At 38.8% G+C, this 13,644-nt stretch overlaps 1 protein-coding gene across 2 annotated transcripts in view; it reads right to left on the bottom strand.

Moving 5' to 3' along the window:
• Positions 1-7,707: 7,707 nt before the first annotated feature.
• The window catches only part of BMPR1A (bone morphogenetic protein receptor type 1A), a 138,578-nt gene continuing 132,641 nt past the window's right edge, over positions 7,708-13,644 (bottom strand). The window contains exons 11-13 of one of the 2 annotated variants that reach the window (XM_088792112.1): positions 12,750-12,925; positions 11,589-11,719; positions 7,708-11,501 (exon numbers count right to left, since the gene is read on the bottom strand). In XM_088792112.1, the coding sequence (XP_088648238.1) occupies positions 11,376-11,501; positions 11,589-11,719; positions 12,750-12,925 (433 nt within the window). In that variant the 3' untranslated portion in view covers positions 7,708-11,375. The remainder of the gene's footprint in view (positions 11,502-11,588; positions 11,720-12,749; positions 12,926-13,644) is intronic. The other variant, XM_088792113.1, reaches the window with a different exon arrangement.

Here is a 13,644-nt window from a genome sequence, read left to right as displayed (position 1 = left end):
ATATTTTGTCTAAAAATAGTAGTTTCAGAATGAGACAAGTAAAAGAAGGGAGGAAATAATGGAAGAAAAGTTCCCAGATCCGAGCTAAGATAAAAAAGACCCTATTAGTACTGAGTAACAGAATGAATGTATCCAGACATGCAAATTTAAAATTGAAAACATCAAAAAGAAAATTCTGTTTCTTTAATGAAAAATCAAGTTCAACTACAAAGAACTGAATTAGACCCGTCCCACTTCTCACTGGCAATAAGGAATGCTGGAAGGTCATTGAGTAGTATCTTCAGAGTTAGATTCTATCTCCAGCAAAAATACTAGCAAAGTATGAGGACAGAATCAAATAAAAATTGCTTTTTAAGTGATTGAAATGCCTCCCACAACAATGTTGGTCTTTTCTGTCACAGCCTTTCAATTCTTTCTTTTAATGTTTTCAACACTGGCTTGGACTTTAGTACAGGGGAGTAACAGAGAAAGAAGTAACAGATGTGCTTCATCAACCTGAATCAGCAACCTGATTCTAACTTTGCTTTAAAAAATGGCTCCGTCCAAAAAAAAAGAAAAGAAAAAAGAAAAGAAAAGCCTAAGTTCATTTTTCCTCTAGCTTGAAAATATTTTCAGTATATGCATTGCATATTGACTTTTAAATATTGGTAATATTTTAGGTTCCCTGTACAAAATTTAGGACGCGAGTAGTGAGGTGAATGTAGCGAGCACTGGGGCATCTGGAATCCCTTGAATTTCATTCTGAGCGTACATGGGACACTCAGACTGAAAGTCATTGGGGAAAGACTAGGAAGATAAAAGTTCAGAGGAGTAATATTCCATCTAAAAATGAGAAAAATAATTCCTATTTTAAAGGGTGATTATGGATTAACCTTGCAGCCAAAGTCTCTGCTTCTGTTGGAACTGATTTTTTTTTTTCTTTGAAAGATTTTATTGGGGAAGGGGAACAGGACTTTATTAGGGAACAGTGTGTACTTCCAGGCCTTTTTTCCAAGTCAAGTTGTTGTCCTTTCAATCTCAGTTGTGGAGGGTGCTGTTCAGCTTCAAGTTGTTGTTCTTTCAGTCTTAGTTGTGGAGGGCGCAGCTCAGCTCCAGGTCCAGTTGCCGTATCCAGTTGCAGGGGGCACAGCCCACCATCCCTTGCGGGAGTTGAACCAGCAACCTTGTGGTTGAGAGGATGCGCTCCAACTAACTGAGGCATCCGGGAGGCAGCTCAGCTCAAGGTGCTGTGTTCAACCTTAGTTGCAGGGGGAGGAGCCCACCATCCCTTGCGGGACTCGAGGAGTTGAACTGGCAACCTTGTGGTTGAGAGAGCCCACTGGCCCATGTGGGAATCGAACCGACAGCCTTCGGAGTTAGGAGCACGGAGCTCTAACCGCCTGAGCCACCAGGCCGGCCCCGGAACTGATTTTTTTTTGGTATGTACCTGTGCACTTGAATTAAGTTTCCTCTTCTGGACTCCCAGCCTCAGGATGATTTGCCCATTTCTGCTCATACCTGAGCTCACAGTATTTAACTCTCATGACTAGAACAGTGCCACTGCCGTTAGGTGGCCTCTACATACACTACTGGCTGGTCACCTTCAGTGACCCATGTCCCCCTAGTCAAGGGCTGAAGCATGGCTTTATAGGAATATGCATCTAACTTAAAGTGTGAAGTGCTAGAAATGGTCCATGCACTAGCAACAGGCAGATGAATATTTCTCCAAGTGAACGAAGACTTAATGGCTGAATTAGCATCAGCTTGAAAATTACCTACAAGGATGGCTCTTCTGTAAGAACAGTACCCTCATTTCTTAATGTCTACTCTATTAATATTACTAATAATATTAAAGAAACCTTGAAAATAGTCACTCTTCCAACTGAGTAGAGTAACATTATGCTGGGAAGAAAAAATGAATGTACTTCTTGAGTTTTGGGGTTAACCTTTTATAATATTTTATACATGGAAGGAAAGTTTGCAAGTATTTAATAGGCCAAGGAAAACCCTGATTCTTCATTAAGCTGAATGAGAGTGTATGCTATTGTTTTAAGAAACTGTGGAGAGATCCGGTCAAGATGGCAGAATAGGTAACCATTGTGCTAACCGCCTGTGACAACCACATCAAAATTATAACTAAACCACAGAATCACCTGAAGTCTAGCAGACCGAAGCCCTACAACTAAGGACATACAGAAGCCACCTTGAGACTGGTAGGAGGGGTGGAGACGTGGAATGAGCTGGTCCCACATCTGAGTGTGACCATTCAAAATTGGGAGGGATATCTGAGCTGCGGAGGTATGCCCTGGGAGGAGTGAGGGGTCCCTGTCCCATGCCAGGTTTCAGTGTCAGGGGGAGAAGTACCCGTAACTCCTGGCAGTGAAAACCAGCAGAGATGTGGCTGACCGAGACATGGGCAGCTTGAGTCCCAGGCATTCCTCTTAAAGAGCCTGTGCAAGGACTTACTCGCTGATGGATTCACTTGCTCTGAGCTGCAGGGCTGGGGTAGCAGATTGAATGGCACCAGAACATACAGAGAGGAACTGAATTGCCTGGCTTCAGGGCAAGGTCTGGAGGTGCAGCTTTCTCCTGGACGGAGGAGCACGCAGAAGCCATTGGTTCTTTGTTGAGTCCACCCCTTCCCAGTGTACAGATGCAGGCAGATGCCCTAGCTGAATTTCCGTCAACTTGACCAATACCCTTCATTCACCCTGATTCCCAGAGACCCCACCCCACCCAACTTTCGGGCACACCCAAGCCACTTCCAGTGGCTTTTCCATGTAAATGGCCTGTTCATGCTGCAGACTTTCCTAAAATCTCTCCAAGGTTCACAAAACTCAAACAAGCTGCATCTGGCTTCGGCATGTCTGACAGCTCTGGCTGAACAGTCCCAACCCCAGCACTAGTGTCAGTGAACCTCGGTTTGTGGCTTGGCCTCACGAGGCACCTCTAAGCCCAGCATGGGTGGCAGCCATCTGCAGATTGCTTTGTGGCTCATGCCAGGTGGCCCCAGGCAGGGCACCGACTGCAGCTGAACCTGGCCTGTAGTGGGCCTCCTCCTAGAAGGCCCTGAGTTTGGCATACCAGGTTACCAGCTTCGGACCCAGCTGGAGTACCACCCAGCTGACCCTGAGGACTACACAACCAAAGGGCAGGCACCAGAACCTGCTAAAGCAAATCTTGCTCCACAGGATAAGCCATTGCACAACAGCTTCTCCACTGTACTTATGGCCAGTACTCACAATCAATCAGCCTGAGGATCAATCCCTCCCATTGATAAGCAAACAGCAATCAAGGTTTGACTACAATGGAAGGGCACACACAACCCACACAAGGGACACACCCAGAGTACTTGGCTCAGATGACCAGAAAGACTGTGCCACTGAGCTCCACAGCACATCTACTACTTAAGGCCACTCTACCAAGTCTGGGAGACACAGCAGCTCTACCTAATACATAGAAACAAACACAGGGAGGGAGCCAAAATGGGGAGACAAGGAAACACATCCCAATTGAAAGAACAGAATAAAGCTCCAGAAAAAGAACTAAACAAAATGGAGACAAGCATCTACCAGAGGCAGAGTTCCAAACACTGGTATAAGGATGCTCAATGATCTCAGGGAGACTTCAACAAAGAGATAGGAAACATAAAAATGGAGATAGAAAAACACAAAAAGAACCAATCAGAAATAAAGAATACATGAACCGAAATGAAGAACATTTTGATGGTTGCCAGATGGAAGGAGGTTGGGGGATTAGGGGAAGGGATTAAGAAGTACAAATTGGTTATTTGAAAGCAGTCATGGGGATGTAGGGTATAGCATAAGGAATAGAGTCAATAATATTGTAATAACCATGTATGGTGTCAGATGGGTACTAGATTTATTGGGTTAATAGATAGGAGCGGGGTTGGGAGGCAGGGTGAAAAAGGTGAAGGGGTTAAGAAGTCACAAAATACATTAGAGGGAATCAACAGATCAGATGAAACAGAGGATCAGATCAGCGATTTAGAAGATAAGGTAGCAGAAAACAGCCAATCAGAACAGCAAAAAGAAAAAAGAATCCAAAGAAATAAAGAGAGTTTAAGGAGCCTCTGGGACAATATTAAGCATACAAACATTTGTATCATAGGGGTACCAGAAGGAGAAGAAAGAGAGCAAAGAATTAACCTGTTTGAAGAAATAGTGATGGAAAACTTCCCTAATCTGGCAAAGGAAATAGATACACAAGCCCAGGGAGCGCAGCGTCCCAAACAAGATGAACCCAAAGAGGCCCACATCAAGACACAGCACAATTAAAATGCCAAAGGTTAAAGACAAAGAGAAAAATGTTAAAAGCAGCAAGAGAAAAGCAGTTAGTTACCTACAAGGGAGCTGCCATAAGACTATCAGCTGATTTCTGAACAGAAACTGTGCAGGTCAGAATGGATTGGCACGAAATATTCAAAGTGATGAAAAGCCAGGACCTCCAACCAAGATTACTCTACTCTCAGCGAAGTTATCATTTAGAATCAAAGGACAGATTAAAGAGCTTCCCAGACAAGAAAAATCTAAGATCTACACCAAACCAGAATTACAAGGAATCGTAGAGGTACTTCTTTAAGAGGGGGGAAAAAAGATAAAAAATGTGAGTAATAAAATAGCAATAACTACATATCTATTACTTTCTTTTTATTTTTTATTGGGGAATGTTGGGGAACAGCGTGTTTTTCCAGGACCCACCAGCTCCATGTCAAGTAGTTGTTTTCAATCTAGTTGCGGAGGGTGCAGCTCACTGGCCCATGTGGGAATCAAACCGGTGACCTTGGTGTTATGAGCATTGAGCTCTACCCACTGAGCAAACTGGCCACCCCTAACAATTACTTTCAGTGTAAATGGATTAAATGCTCCAATCAAAAGATAGGGTGGCGGGCTGGCTGGGTGGCTCAGGAGATGGAAGCACCATGCTCCTAATGCCGAAATCGCCAGTTCAATTCCCACATGAGCCAGGGAGCTGCGCCCTCTACAGCTAAGATTGTGAACAATGGCTCTCCCTGGAGCTGGGCTGCCGTGAGCTGCCGTGGGTGACTGCGTGCCGCCGCCGGCTGCTGTGGGCTGCCATGTACCACCATGAGTGGCCAGCAGCCAGTGTAATGGCCGGCAGTGGGCGAGAAATGCTGTGAGCTACCGACAACCGGCGACTGCCTCAGCGGGGGGGGGGGGGGGGGGGGGGGGGCGCAGGAGTGCAAGGATCATAATATCAGCATGGGCCAGGGAGCTGTGTGCTACACAACTAGACTGAGAAACAACGGCTTGAACCAGAGTGTGTGTGGGGTGAGGCGAAAGGAGTGGGGGAAAAGAGGGTGGCTGAATGGATAACAAAACAAGACCCTTCATATGCTGCCTACAAGTCTCACTTCAGATCAAAAGACACACAGACTGAAAGTAAGCTATTTCATGAAAATGGAAACAAACAAAAGCTGGAGTAGTAATATTTATACCAGACAAAATAGACTATAACAAAGGCTATATAACAAGAGACAAAGGACCCAGTAATCCCACTTCTGGGTATTTTATCTGAAGAAACCCAAAATGCTACTTCGAGAGGACATGTATCATATGTGCACTGCAGCAGTTTACAAGGGCCAAGATGTGGAGGCAGCCTGGGTGTCTGGATGAAGAATAAAGAGGAGGTGGTACATATATACAATGGAATATTGCTCAGCCATGGAAGGCAATGGCTTCTTGCCATCTGCAGCAGCATAAATGGACCTGGATGGTATTGTGCTGAGTGAAGTACGTCAGACAAGGAAAGACAGACACAATGTGATATTGCTTGTACGTGGAACCTAAAAAACAAAATAAACAAACAAAACAGAAACAAATTCATAGATACAGAGAACATTTTGATGGTTGCCAGATGGGAGGAGGTTGGGGGATTAGGGGGAGGGATTAAGAAGTACAAATTGGTTATTTGAAAGCAGTCATGGGGATGTCGGGTATAGCATAAGGAATAGAGTCAATAATATTGTAATAACCATGTATGGTGTCAGATGGGTACTAGATTTATTGGGTTAATAGATAGGAACGGGGTTGGGAGGCAGGGTGAAAAAGGTGAAGGGGTTAAGAAGTTACAAAATAGTCATGGGGTTATAACATAAGACGGAATATAGTCACTAACATGATAACAACTATGTGTAGTGCCAGGTGGGTACTAATTAGGGGGATCACTTCTTAAATTACATAAATGTCTAACCACTATGCTGTACACCTAAAATTAATATAAAATATTAAATGTCAACTGCAATTGAAAAATTAAAAGAAGGGTCGGGGGAAGGTGAAGGGCAGTTAAGTGGTCCAAATTTCCATGTATAAAACAAATAAGTCATGGGAATGTAATGTACACCATAGGGATATAGTCAATAATATTGATAGCGTGGTATAGTGTCAGATGGTTGCTGGACTTATCATGGTGATCTCTTCTTTAGGTATATAAATGTTGAACTATGGTGTATACCTGCAACAAATATGTTAGCTATATTTTAATAAAAATCTTTAAAAAACATGTGCCTCATCCTGACACTAAATTGAGATTCCCTTAAGGACTCTGTAATAGGCTATCTCCAAACATATATTTTTAGCAGACATCAACTAGTCTTAAATCTTTTATGTCAATGTAACATGTTCACCAGTCTGAGAAAAGGCATCAGTAGGCACTCGGACTGAATGAATTTACAGATAACTGAGAACGGTTCTGACAGGTGGTGAGACTGAGTGCAGGAGGGAAAACAGTACGGCTGCAGAGCAGAAGGAAGTTACTTTGACTTCCCTAAAGCTTAAGCTTTTAAGAAAGCATATGATGCAGCAGGAACAACATTACCATCTTTGAGTAAAAGAAGCCAGTTACAAGAGACCAGACACTATAGTAGCAGAGAGAGAAAAAAACTTGTAAGAAATTACCTGCCCACGTCGTGAGATGAGCACTCTCTTACATTGTGAGTGGTAGTGTAAATAAAAAGTCCTCTGGGCAGCAATATGGCAATATTTCTTAAAAATCTTAGATTTTTTCCCCCATCTTAAATAAATAATCTTTAAAAAGTTAATATCCACTAGGCCCATTTTTAGAAAGGTAATCTAGGAAAATATACAAAGATTTATATATGATATTCAATGCATTGGTTATATTTTCCAAAACAATGGAAATTAACCCAAGTATTCAATAGGGAATTAAAAAAATAAATTATTCCATCAATTTCATGGAATAGTCAATTAAAAAAATGTTTTCAATGGATATATAATGACATACTAAGATGTTAATATTGTAAAAATATAGGCAGCAGAAAAAGATTGAAAAAGAAACATTCAAATGTAAATAGTGGTAACATCTGGCAATAGAATTTTGAATGTATTTGTTTTATTCTTTCCTGTTTTCCAAAACGTCTGCAGTAGGTACATATTTTTAGAACTAGAAAAATGTTTTGTTTTGTTTTTTGTTTGTTTCCTTTTAATGAAGAAAAACAACCTTTACTATAATAGGTCTATGAGTTCTCTATCTATATAAAGGAGAGTGTATGGTTGCATGGTCACTTACCTGCCCCATGCTCTGTACTGGGTTTCTGGTAGCTGAAATGCACATCTCAGGGGTATATGTATGTATACTAAGTCATTTGTCGTAAAATCTCACCAGGCACGTGTGACTTCTGACACGCTGTACAGTCCAAGTAGAGTATCACAAAACACATTACTAAAGTATACTAAAATAAGGTTATTTACTTAAAAATGATACATTAGATGTAATCTATATATAGAACAAAGCAATTAATGGTAAACTTAATAAGGCACCTTTTAAACCAGATGCTGTACAAAATACATTTAGTGTGTTACATACCAAAGATGAATCTATACTTTTGGTGTTTTACAACTGCATAATAAAACTGCTTGGTTTTTAACCCTTCTTTCAGTGTCTATGTACAATTTCCCTAATTAAACTATAATGGTATTTTCATTTTATACAATATATACTACATTTTAGTTTTTAAATGGGCAAGGACAACAGTCACTAAAAGGGCTTAAATAATTCCACTGAAAGCATAGTACAGACAGAGCACAAGCTAAAATTACAATATATTTAATCCTTTGCAAAAGCAGTATTCACATACTTTCCTTATGGGATGATCATTACATGTGGCTTCATTTGATGCTGCCCTAGATTTAATTTGGTTTTTACGAACATGTCAGCTGTCTACAAGTCTCACTGTGACATTGGTAACAGCACTGAGGCAAGGAGATGAAATGCTACACTGCTTTTAAACATCTGACCCAAGCAAGTAATAGATATTAACACTCATACAGTACAAGAGCTGCAACAATCCTTTTAAAAAAATCAATTAGCATTTCTGCTGTTGAAATTATTTTAGATATTACTGTAGAAACATTGCAAAACATGTATGAAAGAATGTAAGTTATTTAACTTACAAAAATCTTCCCTGGAATAAATTATTCAGTATCAAATTTGATCTAGGGCCAACTTAGATGCATGAGTCTTTAAAAATTGTATTGCATTTTTGTTTTGAACAGAAGCAAAAAATCAGGAAAAAGAAGGTACTATTTTTTTAAGTGAATAATAAATCTGGCACATTTTAGGAAAACAATTTTCAAAAACTATAGGTCAGTTTCTAAGTTTAGAAATACTTCTGGACACTGAAAAGGCAACATGTTGGTTGAAATAGCTTTTGTGCAAATATTTCTAGAGAAATTAGATTCAAATTTTATGCTTCAGAAACTTGTTCAGTAAGACAGCACAGGGAAAGCTTAGAATACATTGAAGCCAATCCTAACGTGCTTGTAATTCTAGAAACATTTATCAGAATAAAGAGAATTCATAAGAAGAATTTTCTTTGAGGGTTAACTTTTGTTATATTCAGGTGGCTTTGGTTTTCTGTTTGTTCTTATGGTTTAATCATTTAAAGGGATAACAGACAGAAGCCGCATGTTTTTAAAATGCTAAACTGTGAGACCAAATCATGGCTTGTAGGGTTTTACAAATTATTAACTACTGTACTATATGCTACTTCCTTCCTCTTCCTCTTTAAATATTTCACTTACTGCATGAACTTAGAAATTTAAGAGTAGAAGAAGGAGAGAAGAAAGTAAGTTCCACGCAACTTTTTTAGATGTTAGGATTTCAAATATGGCATCATTTGCTTTTGAAATAACATGTTATACTAGAAAATACTTTTATTTAACAAGTCTCTACCATTAATTCTTGATATTACAAAATCATTACAGTGGTCTTGTACTTACTTATACACTATCTGTAATGTTTTGCTTTCACATATTAACATTTCTAAAAACAGAGTTTGCCTTTCCTTAGATATTTTGTTATTAAGATGACAAATGATTTCAGAGTTATAGTTTATCAAATAAAAAAATAAATCCAGGTTTACCTTCGACTAAGTAGATCAGAGCTCATAAGTATTCTTAAGTCACATGGCAATTTAGATAAAAATATCTCTAAATCTCAGTATAGAGACAATGAAAACATTCTGAAAGCACAAGTTATTGGGTACTATCAATATATAAATTTACTTATCTTGAACATTTCAAACTGCAATTAATGTTAGATGAAAATTATTAAACTTAGTTAAAACTAAGTTAAAGCAAGTTTTGTGAAATTTGGTGTACAGACAAATATATAATTTTCATCCTTATGTGCCAACCAGTTTTGGTAATAAAGGGACACGCTCTGATTCCTCCCCTTTAAAGTATTTTGATCATGTGATAAATCACATTTATGTTATATTTGAAGAAAATTGTCTCACTTTATGCACCCATGATTTGTTTGTTCAGAATATTAATATTTAAAAGGCATTACAGAAGTATAAAAAGTTTAAATAAATCAGAATTATTCCTTGGGATAACAAGGCATGCATAAAATAAGTAGCATTTTCCTGAATAACAGCTATATGGTACAGACATAGGTACTTATAGATACTGAACTTTTGTGCCTGACTCTTCATTGTCTTCACAAGTTATGGAACAGAAATCACAAAATAAAAAATCTCAAATGATTTAAATGTCTAAAACAGGTGTTGATAAATTTATATCAGCTTTGAAATAGAAATTTCTAATTAGAGGATCCATTCCTAAAGGAAAATTGAGATGATAATATCTTAATGAAAGTCTATGCCTGAAGTTAACAAGTCCTAGGTTTGATATCCTACTTTGAAAGCGTTAGTTCTGAAAATTCATATGTAGTTTTACTTTATAATATTTTCTTCTGACGATCTTTTTTTCCCCTTAAGGATGGGATGTGAGGTACATGTGAGCTGGTTTCTACAGTATGAATGTATGTACATATATAAAATATTGTTGTCAGAGGAGCAAGTGTTTTGCAAATAAAGCATATTACACACAAAATATAAATAACTTCCCTTTTAAAAGTTACTGAGAATAAAGAATACAGAACATGGTTATAGGCACTTAACATTGCTATCAAATGCAGTAATTAGTAATTCACTTCAATAAGAAGTGGTTTCTTTACAAGGTTCATGGCATTGGAAGTTCCAACTTTGGACAGAATTCTTCTCGTGACAAAATAATAATAATTACAAAAAAAAAAAAAAAAAAAAAAATTTGGGTGGGAGGAAAATAGTCCAAATTTACGGGCACTTTCAACTTCTTTTGGCTTTTATATCAACTTTTATGTTAAAAATAAAGTTGGTGGAGAAGCTAGCTCACCTGCAAGGTAAATGGCTTTTATGTGATTGGCAAATCTTGGTCAGACCATGCATTTTTAAAGCACAGAACCAACAGCCACTAATATCCTTCTGTGCATTCATAAATGATTTTCTTCTAATTCAAACGGCAGCAGAGGAATCCTGGTTTGCCTGTGCGCACACACCATGACCAAAGAACGATAAACTCTCATCAACTAAGCATTATCCCAAACAGATCATAATCCATAGGCTGTTTACAAAGGTAGAATACAAACAGATTAAAATTTTTCAGGTAGAAGGCAAGTGTATATTTCTCCATCTCTGCTGAATTCGTTTATCTTCTTAAGGCTTTCACAGAAAGCACCATTTTATGAACAGGTAATTCAGTACCCAGAGTTTGATTGGAGGCTTATTTATCAGGATTAAAGTCTTGATGCAGTTCATAAAACCCAATAAAAAAAAAAAGGCATCAAAAACCACATTTAAAATAAAAGCTGTCCATATACAAAGAATGAAGTGTTTAGAAGTTCCCAGCTTATGTTCTACAGAGTACTGAAAGGTTTAATATTAGCAGCCTGTGAAGGTGTAGTGAGGAAAGAGTCTGAGAACCAAGTTATCCTTATTCTACTCTAATTCCACCCATTCCTTGGGTGAAAACAGTTCTTGCAGTCTAGAGTTTCTCCTCATGATTGCTTAACTGTCAAATCTTTACATCTTGGGATTCAACCATCTTGGCAAGTGTCTTCTTGATTCTCAGCGCTGTAAGTCTGGAGGCTGGATTGTGGGCCCAGCATTCTGACATTAGCTTCAAAACTGCTCGTAGACACTGAAAAGTAAAGAGAATGTCATGAGCGGGTAAATACCCTTGGCAACGCTCCCCAAACACTTCCTCAGAGGACTGAGTTCCACTTACTTCATCACTGTTCCATCGATTAGACACAATTGGCCGCAAACGTTTGACACACACAACCTCACGCATATCTTCATAGGATGGATCATTGGGCACCATGTTGTAATACGGCAACTGGTACTCTTCTACTATCCCTGTGGGGAGTAAGAAAACGCAGTGGGTGCAGGAATGGTGGTACAGTAAGCTATTCAGCAGTAAGCTATTCAGCAGTAAGCTATTCAGCTTACTGAACTAAGGAACTAAAACTGATTCCCACATAGAGAAGAAAAAAATTATAGAACGGATGATTCACTTGTAATAATGTTCTCTTTTTTATGTCTAATTATTTCCCCTACGTCCATCAGGATCCCCATTACAGCTGTGGACATACCAACATCCTTAAAAAAACACAAAAAACAAGGTGAAACACTCACACTAATATTTAACCTATTTATGTGTGTACACAATTGTTCCTACTAATGGATATTTTTTTTTTTTTAATTTTGTTTTGTTCTGTAGTAGAAAGACAACATGATATGTAGAAAAGAGGTAACACAGCAAGCCTGAGCCTGAGCCTGCTATCCTTAAAAAGGTCTGCTTGCAAGGCTGGCCCTTGGCTGGTGTCTGGGAACTTGTCTGATCAACAGTTCCCTATACTGACATAAAACTTTCCCTAAATGATAACATTGGCTAACTGTGCCTAGAATATTTGTGCAAACAATGGTTTATGCTGCACACCAGCTTTCTTTCTGAGAGTTTGGAATTTTGGTACACTCTAGGTAGAGGGGGCCCATGTGCCCAGCCTCCCATAAAATCTTTGGGAACTGTCTCTAGTAACTTCCCTGGATGACGATGTTTCACACATTGCCACAACAGGCTGGAGGAATTAAGTGCATCCTGTGTGACTCTACTTGGAGAGGACTTTGCAAACTTGTGTCCAATTTCCTCTGAACTTTGCCCCACATAGTTTTCCCTTTGCTGACTTTGCTTTGTATCCTTTCACTATAACAAATTTTAGCTGCGAGGACTGTGTCCTGTGAGTCCTAGTGAAATCAGAGCCTGGGAGTGGTCTCGGGGACCCCTGACATACATGACATCTAAAAATACGTAACAGGAGCTGTTAGTTTTTTTGAATGATGTGGATACAAACCTAACCAGAAACGCACTCCCTGAACTCCTACCTACCTCCTGTGATACAACGACGAGCCATTTCCCAAATGATTAGGCCAAAGCTATAGATGTCTGCCATTATGTACGGCTGGAAATGGTTTTTATTCAGGCTTTCATCTAGCACTTCTGGAGCCATATAGCGTTTGGTACCCACCCTGGTATTTAAGGGTACATCAACTTCATTTGTGTCGCTGAAACAGAAGACAGATAACGTCCATGTTGATGGTCAAGAACAAAACAGTTTATTTTCCATTTTTGTTGTGTACACACGTACACACACACACACCTCTATCTATCTATCTATCTATCTATCTATCTATCTATCTATCTATCTATCTATCTATCTAATCTAATCTATCATCTCTATCTATCTATCATCTCTATCTATCTATCATCTCTATCTATCTATCTATCTATCTATCTATCTATCTATCTATCTATCTATCTATCTATCTATCTATCTATCTATCTAAAATCTCTGTATTCCTCATCAGAAATCCTTGGGGCCAGATGCATTTTAAAATTTAATATCTTTCTCATTTTAGAAAAGTGATGTACCCTTTAAATATATGCCATATGTTATTTAACATCCCCAGCAGGGTCCAGAGCAGTACTCTTAAATCAAGAGGAATCATTTGCTTTCACGATTCTCATGTGATGATATAGGATTACATTTTCTTCTTTATGGGCCCAACCAACTTGGTTCTGTTATGTGTAATGTTTACACAATCATACTAACAATCAGTAATAAATGATGTTTATTGTTTTCTCAATTTTTGGAGTAAATTTTAGAGTTGAAAAACATGAATGCTCTGTTGTGCCAGGCCCCCGGTTCTGGCAGGTTCTGGAAACGACTCTGAAGCACAGATTAACATATTTCCTATTTCCTTATATAGCATCTGATGAATAT

Source organism: Rhinolophus sinicus, chromosome 15 (assembly GCF_057876585.1).
Source record: "Rhinolophus sinicus isolate RSI-liver-muscle chromosome 15, RSI-T2T, whole genome shotgun sequence".
Classification (NCBI taxonomy): Eukaryota; Metazoa; Chordata; class Mammalia; order Chiroptera; family Rhinolophidae; genus Rhinolophus; species Rhinolophus sinicus.
Note: the sequence above shows the minus strand (reverse complement) of the source record. Positions and strands in the feature narration are given on the sequence as shown.